General features: G+C 44.3%; 1 protein-coding gene across 10 annotated transcripts in view; it reads right to left on the reverse strand.

Moving 5' to 3' along the window:
- Positions 1 to 15,065, reverse strand: part of plecb (plectin b) — a 93,085-nt gene that overhangs the window by 23,920 nt on the left and 54,100 nt on the right. For 3 of the 10 annotated variants that reach the window (XM_062565348.1, XM_062565350.1, XM_037453083.2), the window contains exons 3-7: positions 6,105 to 6,166; positions 3,462 to 3,551; positions 2,054 to 2,131; positions 1,881 to 1,973; positions 836 to 1,002 (exon numbers count right to left, since the gene is read on the reverse strand). In XM_062565348.1, the coding sequence (XP_062421332.1) occupies positions 836 to 1,002; positions 1,881 to 1,973; positions 2,054 to 2,131; positions 3,462 to 3,551; positions 6,105 to 6,166 (490 nt within the window). Of the gene's footprint in view, positions 1 to 835; positions 1,003 to 1,868; positions 1,974 to 2,053; positions 2,132 to 2,785; positions 2,822 to 3,461; positions 3,552 to 4,306; positions 4,322 to 6,104; positions 6,167 to 8,271; positions 8,857 to 15,065 lie in introns of those variants that run through there. The other 7 variants (XM_062565347.1, XM_037453081.2, XM_037453079.2 and 4 more) reach the window with 6 other exon arrangements.

Below are 15,065 nucleotides of genomic sequence, written 5' to 3' on the forward strand. Positions count from 1 at the left end.
CAATAGCAAATGCCTTCACTAATCTTCCTGAGAAATAAACATTTATTCATTTCCCAGGATGCTCCCACACAAAGCGATCCTTAACCACTAGTTATATGACATAGACACACAACAAATGTAGGTGAATTAACATATTTGGTAATCAACGCTAAGGACTTTAATTATCTATTAAGCTAGTCATCTTTAATGGAGGAATTATCGTCTTTAGCTGGTAGACTGTGACTCATGGCCACCCCTATTAGTGATATTTGTAGCCTGAAGGCCTGAAATGGAGAACCATCAATGCAACTTTTTATCGAAGCAGCATTACTATCAGGCGCAGTCAGTAGAATATAGGTCCAAATAAGACATTTTGTATGAACACGTTTTAAAACCTGATTAAACAGACAAGGTAAATTATTAATTTGGGCATTGCAATATAGAGGCTGTACACTATTCAAAATTGTATTTTAATTCAATGGACATGGTTATCATGTCTAAAATGACTTAGACTGTAGGATTTAATAACATAGTTATGCTCAATCTGCCATTGTGAAGTGTAATTTGACATTTGAAGCGGAGGCACCCGTCATGGTCCGCTGCATTTAATATATTTTAATTAAACTCACGACTCCTGACATGTCACGACAAGAATCAACACCTCTGGTCCCATTACAGAATCCTTGCATTTTTAGAAAACCTCTTTCTATTTGACAGGGAACGCGTCTCTTTACACATTCTCAACACCAACGGATTCACATGCAACGCCTGCAACGACTCGCAGGCTCTCGCTTGCTGCTTGTACTCAATCGGTTCACATTCCAACAAGTGACCCGCCACAAGTGGGCCCACTCACTGGTGTTTGTGGATGACAGCGTTGAAGAGCCTGCCGTCCCTCCAGCTGGTGGTGAAGTTGTCACAGCGGATGCCCTGGTAGCCGTCGGTCATCCTCTGGGACCAGATCAGCAGCTTCTCCTTGGCTGTCATGTCTTCTGACTGGCCGTTGATCTGAATGTCCGAGATCTGAGAAAATGATGTAAGTATATGTAAGTATATATGTAAATACAAATAAAAAATAAAAAAAAAGAGAAATGTGGAATGGATAAGTCTTTAGTGGAAACCGTAGGATGTAATTTGAATCGAATCACCAGACCCCCATAGTTATTCTTAGATAAAAACGTTCAGAAGTGCGCGCTGGTGGTCTCCTCTCCTGCTGACATTTTCAAATGTCGGGATGGGATGTCACCTCTTTGGTCCATTTCGTCTACATGCTTTTCATTGAAGAATGTAAAAGAAAATCTGCAACTCATTCAGGTGTTTTGACGTTTTGAAACTATTTCATTTCTTCTTCTCATCTTTTTGTAAAAATGAATTGCTTTAGAGCTTTTCATTCTTATTCCCTCAGTAAATTCAAATTCAAGTGAGGAGATTAAACTTGACTGGAACTCTCCTCTTCTCTCTGGACTCTATGACTCACCAGCTGAATGGGCCCAGACATTTTCCCTATTCTCTATTGTATGAAAGCATAAAGACGCATTATGTGCATCTACACTTTCACCAGATCACCACCGACAACATCATTTTGATATGAGAAGGCGTGGCTCTGTTGCCCAGGGAGTGTTGGCCTGTCAGCTCTTTGGTCGGGAGAGAAGCACAACGACACCCTCCCGTTGGGAGTGACTCATACGTACACACCCTGAACTGTTGACATTTAGCGGTGAATGCTTCTGGAAATTAACGCGTTCCGTTCTGATTAGAAAACATGATTTGTTTCTTTTTTTTTAGAGGGAATTTGGAGAGCAGAATCCATTCTGATTGGTCCCAGGAAACAGCAGGTGCAGATCCCAAAGGTGGTACGGGGCGATAAAATAACGGAACAAAGCACTGACAGAGGAGGAGACCTGGAAGTGAAGGATGATGGTCCATATTAACCCCAGGGTGAGCTTGGGGTTCCCGTCCGCTATGTCATCGTTTCTGATGTTCACCAGCTTGACCTGAGAAGACAAACGGAGCGCGATTGTTTTCATGATGACAGAATCTGGTGAAAAGACACAAATCCATCCTCGTGTCTTACCTGCCGGTGTCTGAGGAAGTCCAGGGCTATCTGTACATTCTGCAGCTTGTGGAATCGCATGCGTCCCTTCTCTCTGGGCTGCAGAGGGGAAGAGGGGTTCAGTGACATGATGCACACTAGATTGTGAGAGAGGTTCCTATTTGGTAAACTCATGGTTGGGGAAAAACAATAAGCATTCAAATCAAAACGGAGACGCGAAGGGAAGGAAAACAGAAAAGCGTACAGAAAGACATTTAAACATGAAGAATAAATGGAGAAACAACTGCTAAATCTTGGATGTTTTTAGGATTTCATGTCACTAATTATTTGGATTTCATCCTGTTGTTCACCCCATCCCAAATTTTGGAAAAACAAAAACAAAAAAATGCTGTAAATAAGCTACGCTGTTCCTAGCTTTTTGTACGATTTTTTTGTAAGCAATGAAGAACTCATAATGAATAATGTTAATAAAAAGTTCCCAACCAAATGTCACCTGTCCAAAAACTGCTGTGCAAAGTACAGCTTGAGCCCCAAACAGACAAGTTGGCAATTGTCAGCAGCACTTAATATTAGCAGCCGCCAAAATGCTTAAGAGGAAGCATGCCAATGGAAGAAAGAATGTAAAAAGCAACAAAACACGATGGAGGTCTGGCTCCCATGCACAGCGACTCCTCGAATGAGTGCAGATGTACAATAACTATTATAAGGATAATAAAAATGAAAAATAGAGCTGAAAGTTATTGACCCACTCACCAACCGAGCGCTCCTGACCACGTCTCTCTCCCTCGGCTAAGCCCAGCAAGAGGAGCGCAAAGAAAGGAGGCCAAGGTCAGCACACACAGACAGAGGTCACAGCGAGGAAAAGAGGAGCCGAGGGGGTTAGGGAGAGTGTGAGGAGGAGGAGGAGGAGGAAGAGGAGTAAAGAAGCAAATAGGTACGTCAGATAGCAGTACAGTGCACGCACACACACACACAGGCCAAAGTGGTGTTAATGTATCAAGGCTATGGAGGCATTCAGAAGCAGAGCTGGTGGAGGGAGCAGCAGCAGAGCAGCCTGTTTGTAAACCCTAGGACACCAGCTGGAGACAAAGAAAGAGGAAAGGGGCGTCCGAGATGTCCCACTTAAATACAATGGTGATGCATCAGACAGATGGTTGGGGAAAAGGAGAAAGGGATCCTGCACTCAAGAGACGCTCCAGTTTGTTTAGCAAAGCAAAGCCCACGAGAAGCTCCTGACTGACAACGTGGCCGGCGACTGGTTACGACTTGTTGCCGCGGCGATGACATTTTCAGCAACCCACTGAAAACAAGTGCTCCTAGTGGAATCAGTGTGGATTAGCTTTTGGTTTGCGGGACGTCTGAGAGCTTAAGGAGACAGGCCCCGTTCGCGGCCCCTCCCCTCGAGCCTGAAATCGGACCCGGTGCTTACCAGCGTGTCCCCGGAGAGCACCTCCAACAGCGAGATGAGGTTATGTCCATCTCTGAGGTCCTCATACAGGTCGGTCACGTGCCGCTGCGACTGCCAAGACAAAGTAAAGGATCATGTCACAAGGGTTCAAGAGGCAAGCGCCGCTCATAACACCCAAAAAAAAATGGTTTCTCAGGACCAACAGCTGGTACATTTGTTTGAGTGACTGAAGTCAGGACGTATTTAAGCCATACTCAATTGTCCAACATCAACTCCCAAGACTGGTTTATTATTTTCATTTGGGCTGTTTTGCCAACATGGGCCACAAAGGCCTTTTTGTTTAAATCGATGGCAACGACCTGCGCTGAAGCTCAGCGTTTTATTAGAAGTGCCTTTCACTGATTTGATGTGTACACGTGCGCAGTGCCCCGAGCTGCACTGGCACGGTTCCACCCGGGTCGGGAATGCATCGCCCTGAGCACGCAAGCCTGACTCCAACTCCAAATGTCTGCTGTCATCCCTGAAAAGTGATCGATTGGGGCCGCATAAAAGCCAGAGCAGTGCCGGGGGGTGGGGAGGGGGGGGAAACAACCCACATACAGTAAAACACAAAAAAAAAAAAATCATGGATTTCAATCAAGTGAGGTGTGCAGTGCCTGGTTGTAAGAGTGAGGTGTTGTGTACAGGCAACCAGACAAAGAGGGAAGATGTTGTGGCATTGCCAGAAAACACAAGAATTAAAAGGAGGGAGGGGGGGGGGGGGGGGGGGGGGGAGAGATAATAATTTGAGGGACTTCTCCATGCAAAGTCATCCCCAAGACCAGACGCATTGAGTGAACGCCCCGCTGGAAGGTGCCGGTACCTACCTCCGCCCTCCGATGCTGGGATGAAAGACGGAGGGGAGAGAACGGACGGATGGAAACAAAGGGAGGGGAAGAGAAAGCAGAAATGAATATACCACAAAACGAAGGGCGCAGTGTTCGCGTGGACAGACAGACTCGACTCTCTGCGGCTGCGTTGAGTCGCGTTGCCGTCGGGGACCACGGCCCTCGAATGGAATGAGAGCGCATCTCCCGTGCAAGTTGCAACACCGGCTCATTTCACGAGAGCAGGCATTCGGACACAGTTCCCCCGAACCGCCGATACGCTCCTCCCTTCTGTCTCCACCCGACACCGTCACCACTAGGGTTCACTGTCTACTCATTTAAACCCTTGGTAGAGTACTACCATATATACACATCTGTGTTCTTGTTTGCACACCATTGCGTGAAACTTTTAACACTTTAATCAAATTACTCTCAAGTTCCCTGGATGATCAAATAGAGGATTTTTTTTACGATTATCTTGTAGTGGATCCCTTTAGTGTGTACTCAGGAGCCAGCTGTCACCACCCCTCGATTACTCGAGGCCCTGCATTTGGCCTGAGCTGAAAGGTAGGTGCTATGCTACTAATCTCCCTCTGAGAGTAAAAAAAAAAAAAAAGCTGCTGTGTAAACTTGTCACGGTGAAAGTCATTATTACCCATGGCTGACAGCATGTCACCCCGGCCCCTCCACAGCTTCACATGCTTCAGGGTTTGCATCATTCATCTAAGGGGGCTCTTTGAATAATAGTTAGGTATGATATCAAAACAACCTACCACATTGTTTAACTTACTCACATGTAAGGCACACAGTATTTTTGCCCAGCAGCTGGTGTGACGCTCCACAGTTTGAAACTATTTACTGCGCTGGGGAAGCCCCTCAGTGGCACTTCACACGGCTGCACCCACCCTCTAGTGTGACTTGTCAAGCCGAGCCATTAAATCAGTACATCTTAAGATTAAATGGAGAGCAGCGGTCTCTTTTAGTAGCTGAAGTTGAAGATGATAATTCCTTCCTTGTTATTTGCTCTTCTAGTTAAAAGGTACATTTTTCATTCAAAAACAATGATTTGAGCAATCCTCAAATACGTGAGAACAACACATTCTTGTGCTTATGTTACACGGCCGGTTCTCTTGTTGTCTGTGCAGCTTCCCATGCATCAACATAAACTCAGGTACACCCCCAGACCAGACCGGGGGGAGTCTGTGCAGCACATGTGCTACTGTTGGCCAGGGGCTCTGGGACGTGACCAGAATCGGCCTTTTCAGGAGGAACTAAGTGAGTCCAGATGGCTGTGACTCCCCCCTTAACATTCACAGTGATCACGTGAACAAGAGGAATGTTCTCACAATGTGGAAGTAGACTACGGTATACACAGTCTCCCAGGTGATGAGGGATCAGACTTTTTATAAACCATGTTAAAGACAAGGTGTGAATGGACAACTGTCAACCTACTGGGGAAGGTTAAAGGATTAATTTCCAATGCACAAGTAAGGGATGAGTGACATCACTTATCGCCTATCATTCTGAAGAGAAAAATCGCAACAATGCATTCACATTCTTGCCAAAATAATAATAAAGAATCCTAAACTAGCTGCACTTGTAATTAAAGTAAATGGATTTCATTCTGCATCTGAGTCGCACCGTGTTGTTGTTATGTAGAAAGCAGTCAACACACATGTTGGGGAGGCTCCTTGTGCTCCTTGGGAGTGTGACAATGGCGCTCTAGGCATGTGGGAGCTGTAATGTGTCGTCGGGGGTTTAGAATGAGAAACAGCAACAGTCAAGGACGGGTCCTCACCTTTATCAAGTGCTTGTTCACCCATTTGGTGAAGGTCTTTTTCTGAACTCGGTCCCGTTCATCTGCAACACAGAGGCAACAGTAAATCATCAGAACAGTGCGAGAATGATACCTATATATAGGTATATCAACATTATTTGTGTGACTGTAGCCAAAACAGACAAGCTCTTTGATGGTGGGTGCATTGGCGGGTTGAAGCTCCGTATATTTGGCACAAAAACAGCACGGGGAAGAGGAAACCCCCCAGAATACCAGACATGTATGATGTCTGCAAGAAAAACTGATTCATCGGCAGGTTAAAAAAAAAGCCTCTTGACTGTGCAGGCCTGCCCCCGAGTCGGGCCGCATCAGATCACAGTCACTGGCGGCAGATGATCCCCTATTGTCTGGGGAAACCTTGTGTTTGCGGGGTCACATCTGTCCACATGACTCCGCAGCCAGCTGTGCTCTCGGACCCAAACATTCACCAAAGGATGTGTAGCGCTCCGCATGATTACAACAAGACACGGCACATCTATGAGGTTTTCCTACAAGAAACAACAAGATCTTGGCAAGTAGCCCGCCCCAATGAGACAACAGACCTGCATAAACCTGATTGTTATTGGAGGTAAGGGCAAAGGTGTGGTGCTGCTGCTGCACCACTTAGGATGGAAGAATGGGATAGAACGGGTCCTTGTTCATCCCTGTGAAGCCCCTTGATCTTTACTGAACATCACAAGTATAAGTTCTTTCAATGCATTTCACGGAGAAAAAAACTGTTCTGTGACTCATACAGGAAATTGCATCATCATTAAGTTAGACTGAACTAGCGACAGCGACCAAAAGTCCCCTCTCTTATCAGTCAGAAGGGCGTGATAATAACAATTAACTGTACAGACACACCCGGCGAAGAAAAGCAAAGGGCAGTGATTCAACCTTTAAACTAGGTGCCCACGGGCTGCATATGTTTTCTCAACAACTCATCAAGCATGTTATGAAACTACGTCTCCATGGAAACCTTGTAAAGACACCGCAGACATTCAGCCACCTCATTTACCATTAAAGCCGAGCCTATAACCGAGTGACCTTGGGGCTAGTGCTTCCTGTGAGGGGTGGAAGAGTGAGGAGCAGGTTTCCTGGAGGACACGCACCTCGAACCTGTTGGGTCTCCGCTTTTTCCGGTCACGTGACCACGACTGGTTTCAGCGGCTGTAAGGGGACTCATTGCTCTATAGAAGTGCAGGAGAGTGCAAGTGCAAGTGAACTTCAGGGATCAACTGTCAGCAGACACAAACGGGTTTCAGTGAGGTGTGGAGTTTGCAACCAAAAACAGGAAAAAAGCTCTAATCAGCGGAAAGTACATTGACTTTAATTTTCCACGTAGCTCAGATGACTAGATTGCACACGCAACATACTGTACTACAAACATATAGGTTTATAAGTGGTAACATAAGTATTATCCAATGTTATGTACAAACAATCTTAGCTCCACCTTAACATCGCACGTTATTAATAATACAATTAAACATAAGAGAACAATGGATAGATTTAATGGATAGAACTCACACTTTTACTGTTTATGGCTTTTTGATTTCTATTATTACGGAAATACTTTGTCCACCAAGGAACCGGGATAGAATCAAAGTGTCTCGATTTGGAGAATTCTTGTATTTGACTGTATAGTAAAAAAAATTAAGACATTGTCCTTTTTTGGAGAAAAAAAAAAGAGGAACACACACCAATGTAGGGTGTGGAGGGTAGGAGATAGAGATCGTGACACACCGTTCATCCTGTCTCCAGGCAAACAGACTCATTCACCCCTGAACACACACATGCTACCCGACAGAAGTTGTGAATGGGCTTCGCTGACCAATAGGCAGCGAGGAAGCCGCTGATGCTTTAGTCTCAAGGATGAAGACGCACTGCTCACGTCGGTCCCATCAGAATAACGTCCCGTCTGCCGTTGTCAATGTTAAATTGCTTTGACATTGAAACTGGCCTGTGACAACACCACTGGACACCGTGGCAACCAATTCAATTAACTGTTTATGGTGAAAGCACTTCACTTCAGCCCAACGGTGTCTCACCCACACACACACACACACACACACACAGGAACAAATACATCGAGATCAAGACTCGCCACGGAGCCCTTTCGCCAACGCCACCAACGCCGCCACACTGGTACCTTTCCTGCCGTCCGTGGCCCTCAGCATCCCGCGGTTATAGCCGTCGTCAGAGGGCATCCTCTCTCTGCCCTCGATGTCGGGGGAGAAATTCCTGTACCTCTGCGGAGAGTTCATCGTCACGGTTTTACGTCGGCACGCAGAAGAATGTTCCTAAAAATTGAAATGTCCTCGGCGGCCTTTCGCCCCGTCGGTGGCAAGCTTTTCCACGCGTGTATCTGGATCTTTGGGTTGGTCCCCGAGTGTCAAGTAGATCCTCTGCGGTTGCTCTCCCTCTCACACCGCTCACTCCCTCTTTAGGTTTGACTCTGCCCCCCCCCCTTTTATTTTTTTTTCTCCCTCCCTTCTTTCTTTTCTTTTTTCTCCTGCTCACTCGATCCCTTTCATTGCAAATGGTTGCCTGTGGGCTACGAAGTCTGGGCCTGTCCCGGTGTGTGTGATGAGCGAGTGTGTATTTAGTGCCCCGCTAGTGAATGGAGGACGCGGTGGGCGGGGCTCTGAACACACCCTTTCCTCTTGCAGAGCGCCCTGCCTCGTCGAGGGCGGGGTGTGGTGACCTGGCTGCATGGACTATCACTTAATCGCTCCGTTTGCGCAAGAAATCCCTCTCACACACACACACACACACACACACACACTCACAGTAGGGGAGTCTCGATGTGTAATAAAACAAACACCACAAATTCATGCTATTTGGTTGTTAAGAATGTATATTCTTAATGAATGAGGTAATATAGACTTAGAAAAGTATTGGATTTAGTCAAACTCTCATACACACACAAACACACATGGTTAAGTTAGTCACTACTTATTCAGAGCACTCCTCAAACATCTGATCATTTAGGAGAGCAATAAGAATAAAAAAAGAGGAAGAGACGGTGGGGCGGGGGGATGAGATCAGTTTTGGGAAGGGCGGCTTTGGATCGCGGAGAGAGATGAATCACCGAACCCTGAACACCACCGGAGCACAGAGCTTAAAGCTCAAGGTTTGTGAACACGTTGAGGCATCGGTCGCAAAGCACTTCTCACTTCCTCATTGGAGCACATCTCCAGCGCTGTAAGCCCTTTTGTGCCTTCGCCCAAGCTTTGGTAACTGCGGCCGGAGTTCCTTTCTCAGGCTGTTTAGTCGCGCTGCCATTATTCAGGAGCCCAAGTGCACATTTCCTGCTTTGTGGCGGCTAATTCCAACAAATTGGGGAACATCAAAGGCATCACTTCCTTGCTTAGTGATGATGGATTCATGACTGTTAGAAGCTTCATATATTTGGGAGTTTTATATACTTGGACTAAATAGATCAGCAAAGGAAAGAGAAAACGCCCAAAATACTGATTCATTACCATGTTTAAAAATGTCACTTGAGTGTGTACGCCTTCATCAAAATTCAGAAAAAGTCCTCAAATTCGAACCGCAAGTTAAAAATGTCATCGGCCCAATTTTTGTGTAATTGTTTCAAACTAACAAATGCTGAATGCTAAAACGCAGCACAGGCAGAGAGGAGAAATATAGTCAGGAAGGCCGTGTTACTCACTGCAATGTCTATGTATAAACTAGCTGCTGGTACTGCGAGACCAAGAGAGGCTGTAGAAGCACGGTGCAACTACAGTTGGGACTTGTGTAAGGAAGATTTCACAAGGCAGCTCTTTGTGTTCCCCAGCACAAAGTGTCGGTATTTGTTCAGAGTGTATCCGATGAGTTGGGGGTTTAGTTAAAAAAAGTTATCCCATCTCCTATATGGCTAGTGCTAACGGATAAGCTTGAGTCCCAGGCCTCTAGCGGTAATAAAACCATATCCCATCCGACCCTCGCTGCCTGACAGGATTTAATGAGGCGTTGAAAAGCATTTTTTTTTTTTCCAGAGCTTGCGGTGCTGAACACGACCTGTAGGAACACGAAGGTGCCTCATGTGTCATTGTGTGAGTATGTGAGTGCGATAACTCATTTTGTGCCACGTTAGCAATGTTTGAGACACACCTTTGTAGGTCCATACAGTGTCTGGGCAGGCCAGGGAATTAAGGAGTGGTATGCGGGCAATTAAAAGGAACGGAATCATACAGAGCACACGACGTATTGTTGACCTCTCGTCAAAGCTGTACACGTTGTGTTGTGAATCAAATAGTTGCAGCGTGTAAGACTTGAAAGGAATGACAATGGAATAAAAACTCGAACAGAATACTACCCGTTTGCAAGTAATCTGAGATCAAGAGATTGTACAGTAGACGTGAACTGAGAGCGTTCTGGCAGTAAAGCGCACGCTGACACCTTGAGCTTTCTAAGCCTCATGGGAAAGGACGGCAAAAACGATGAAAGTTTGGAACATCTTATCCATGAGATCTTCGCCCCCCCCCCCCCCCCCCCCCGAAGAGGGGACATATCATTATAGTCTCAACATGCTTATTACTCTGCTGCCTCATCTGGCCTCATCAAAACCAGATGGAGCACTGGGCTGTTTATATGAGCCGAGAGAGCTTGGTAAAAGAAAGAGAAAGTATTTTCTCTCCCAATGACTAGTTTGGTCATTGATTGCCAATGATTGAAGCAACAGGTTTGATACTTGTATTTACGTTTGGTTCGGTTTGGGACTTCCAGCAATGGTTTTATAAGAATAACTCTCCCAGTCAAGGGATAGCTCTTTGGTGGAGAATTTGCTTTTCATCAGCCTCATTTGTGTTGGCTAGCAAATGCTAAAGCGGGTAACCCTGCACTACGCCGCCTAAAAGTCTGCATGTCAGCTAGCTGACAGTAACATTTAGCTCAAAGCAGCGCTGTGCGTGAAAGCTGCTAGCGTGGCTGTAGACTCTGGTTCCCAAACTAAATACTGTATTATTGTGAAAAAAAGGATATGGTACGATTACAGCAAAACAAATCACCGCTAACATCCCAAACCGGTGCTTGTGGTCCTGAAAACCACCGCTCCAATTAGCCATTTTGGTTTGGTTTTGTTACCCTGTGTGAGAGTCATCCCAAATACCTCTGCCACTTTTACATTTCTAATTACTCTTGTGGGATCTGATTGAGACGAATCTGTTGCAAATACTGCTGGAAAAGTACATCAACTTAGCGTCCTTTAGCGTAGTGTAATCAAACTACATGAAGCACACCATGTTGTTGGTAAAGTAAGTACAGCGTGCCTTTAATACGGACACGCACACATGGCTGAGCTTGCAGTCCTTCACGGCTCACCTCAAACAACCTGTCTTTGAAGCACCTGGAACGCAATTCCCAAACCAAGCAAACACATCACAGGACAAAAGAACTTTAAGAGTACGTCGTGATGGCTTTTGAATGTAAGATGGGCAACACCTTTCATTGTGGAGGAAGGGGAAAAAGCTGCTCTCCTTTCCTTTAATCTCTCCCATGGTCAACTTTAGTGAACGTGTACAAGTGTTTACTGCGATATACGGCCACCACACCCCGCAGGGAAAGGAATGTTAATAAAACTAAACACACCCTGGATTAATACCTCGGTTGTCGTGTTGGAGGAGGCGGAAGTGGAGCTTGATAGCTGCCACCCTTAGTGCAAGCCGGATCAGAAGCAGTATAATCCTGCCTGATGTGCTCAGTATACGAGTCAAACACTGGCATGTGCATTGAATATCCAACATGTCAAGGCCTTTTTACTGTTACATGATGAATTGTTTTTATTGAAAGAAGAAATAAAAATATGTCAGACTCCACGGAAAAACGTTCTCATGGGTAATCTTTCCATTCAAAGTGAGTAGCGAATCAGGTCAAATGTATTTCTAATCATGTTCTGTAACAGGATGCATGTCAGATGCGATTTGTATCATCATCCACAGGGAAGTTCGGCCTGTCGGCAGACTTTGGATGCTGTTGTCGGGTTTTGAACAGCTCAGGGGTGACGGGGTTAATAACTGAGGATCACTTTTAAAACTGCATGTGTCTCCCTCTGCAGGTGAAAGCAACTAAGTTAAGGTGATGTCCCCCCGGGCTGAACATGTAAATGTCAAATAACAGATAACAAAGGCAACTTTTTCTATTAATTTACCAAAATAAGTCAAATGTAATAAAAAAGTGCATTAGGTTTCTTGTTTCTCTGAATTAGAGAACAAGTGGTAACAATATTTTGCACCAAGTGGTTCACAATACAAAGGGCCTAAATGAAAGTTAGAAGACATTTACAGCAGGATCGGTGGGGTTTTGAGTATTTTCAATGAAGATACATACATATGAAATATATGTGGATATGGTTATGACCATCCAACTTGCATTGCCTTCTTTAAGTCAGTCCATAGGGAAATAAAAAACCTAAATATATATGTGGTCATTGTCCTTTCCTGCTGCTGCAGCCATGGGCTATCACTGCTCTACTTCTCCTTTTCAAAGACAAACTGGAAAACCCAAACCTAAAGTGGATCATCTCACTATGTATACATACAAGTCCATAGAAGCATCTCCTTTGTGTAAAAATAACAATAAAAAGAGTGAGTTGCAGATTTTCTGTAAATTGGCTACTCATTCAAAACTAAAAACACAGTGAATACATCAATCTGTGATGAGGAACGGCATACAAAAAACAAGGTTTTTTTTAACTTAAATTAGAACTTCAACAGGTGTTAAAAAGAGAAAAATGACTGAAAGTACACAAAAAGCTACTTGACTTAGTTTATAACTGTTCGAAGAACCTTGTAACAATATCCAACATTTGAATAAACTGAGAGCTGAATATTGTAATTGCCACTTTTCTCATGTGTTTGGAAATACAGAATGATGGATTCATCAAACGCCGTCTTACCGTTGCAGACGTGGAAAAAGGGGAAACTTCAGCATGTTTCTATGACAACAGCTATGAACACAACGAGGCATGTGCGGTGGGAGCTGTGAATGACTCTTACTCATAGCTGTATTTTTAGACGCAGGAGTTTCCCCGTAGCTGACCAAGGAAAATAAAACACCATTTTCTAGCCATTACGCTGCTCTCTCCACTGGAAAAATGCTACACATTGTTCCCTCCACTAGGTGGCACCAGCGGGCAACCACGCCCTAACTGAGTGATTATTATGAGGCTGTCTACGAAAGAGATGAACTAAAAATAATCTAAAACGATTTTATCATTTAGTGTTTAAGACTGTTGAAGCAAAAATATTTGCTTTAGGGACTTTCTTTTTCAAAAGTAATGTATTACATAGACACTGTCATACCTCTTTATAAGTAGAATAGATTTTGTAAATATAGATTGTAAATCTGGTCATGCAGAAGATGAACACATTGTTATCATCTATACAAATCCAACATTTCTTAGGTAACGATCCTGGTGTTCATGCTGCCTTCTATGAAGTTAATAAATGCTGACTGTAACAACGACTATGTCTATTTAAGTTACCCATTCACAAGAAGAGATGAGCCAATAAAGTAACTGAACTTCTTTGGGATTATACACCCACTGTTTATTATTTTCAGACATGTTCGCACGCCTCAAAGCGCCAGGACAAGTCGGGCAAAGTGCTTGTTAATGGACGTGATATATGCATTAAAGTGCCACAACTTGAGTTTACTGTTACGGTCAGAGGCCATTCTCTGAGCATGTCATTATATCACCAAAAGCTCCAAGGAGAGGAGTTCTGTGGCTGTGACCTTCATCAGGAGACACAACTTCCGGAGAATTCAAATATTCCCTTTATATGGAATTTCACTTCAGAGAAATGAATCGATCCCTTTTTCATTGTAGAGTAGTTTGAAAGAGGGACTCCATCAGGACCGAAATAAATGAAAATCCGAGGCAGATCTTAATATGTCTATATGTGTGTGTGTGTTTAGAGTTCATAAAGTATATTATTTGTCCCATCCATACCACACATCCATACACACAAACTGGTTGCTTATTGATGATTTTCAGAAGTGCCTACGATTAAACAGCAGGATGAAAATGTACTTCATTATACGACCTGAAATTGTTTGGTCCTGTATGAACCTCAATGGAAATATCTTTGACGTCTGCACCTGTGCGTGGCGTTTGTCCACAGTGAGTATTTGTATTCCAGTTTTTGCATACACGGGCAGTTAGAAAGGGGGAACTTGGCTGGTTTGATGCATTAGTGGAACAACAACAAAAAAACCTCTTTTGATATTACAATAAATTGCTTCTCTCATCTGGGCTTTAGTAGAACCAATCGCAATACACAGCAGCGCAACTGTTATGAGGATTGACATGTTTGAATACAAAACAAACACCAAACATGAACCTTGACTGCGTTACGACAGACTAGCGATGGTTTTGCTGGCGTTCCAAAGGCGGCCGTGCCTTAGCATCTCTGGCTCACACGCGCCTTACGTCGCCCTTCAGCATGCAAACATGTATGACAGGCCACAGCTGAGCTCGTCCTAGGTCACATTTAGAGGGGAAAGTGACCTGAACGTGCTGATTTCAGAGGGCGCCGACCTCTGACCAGAGACCACACTGGAGGCTGGATCTCCTCAAATGTTGACACCCGCAGAGCAGCATTTCTGGAAGATGTCTTTTTACAATTAACCTTTTATCATCTGTTATCACTTCTTTTTCAAAAAGATGTGCCATTTAACTGGATCCAAGAATTCCAAATTTAAGACTTTCAAGGTCTTAATAGACAATTCTTGCTAACTCCAAAAGGATATAACTGCAATTGGAATATACAAGCATGCATATTAAGATATAGTTGACATCATACAAATTCATCAAAACCAGATGACAGACTGGTGAGAACAATTTTCTTACCTTCAACATTCAGGGAAATATTGAAGGAAAACGTTGATGTCTTATACACTTATTTGCGTCCTTGCTAAGAAGATTACCACCACTCC

The sequence above is a fragment of the Pungitius pungitius genome, chromosome 11 (assembly GCF_949316345.1).
Source record: "Pungitius pungitius chromosome 11, fPunPun2.1, whole genome shotgun sequence".
NCBI classification, from domain to species: Eukaryota; Metazoa; Chordata; class Actinopteri; order Perciformes; family Gasterosteidae; genus Pungitius; species Pungitius pungitius.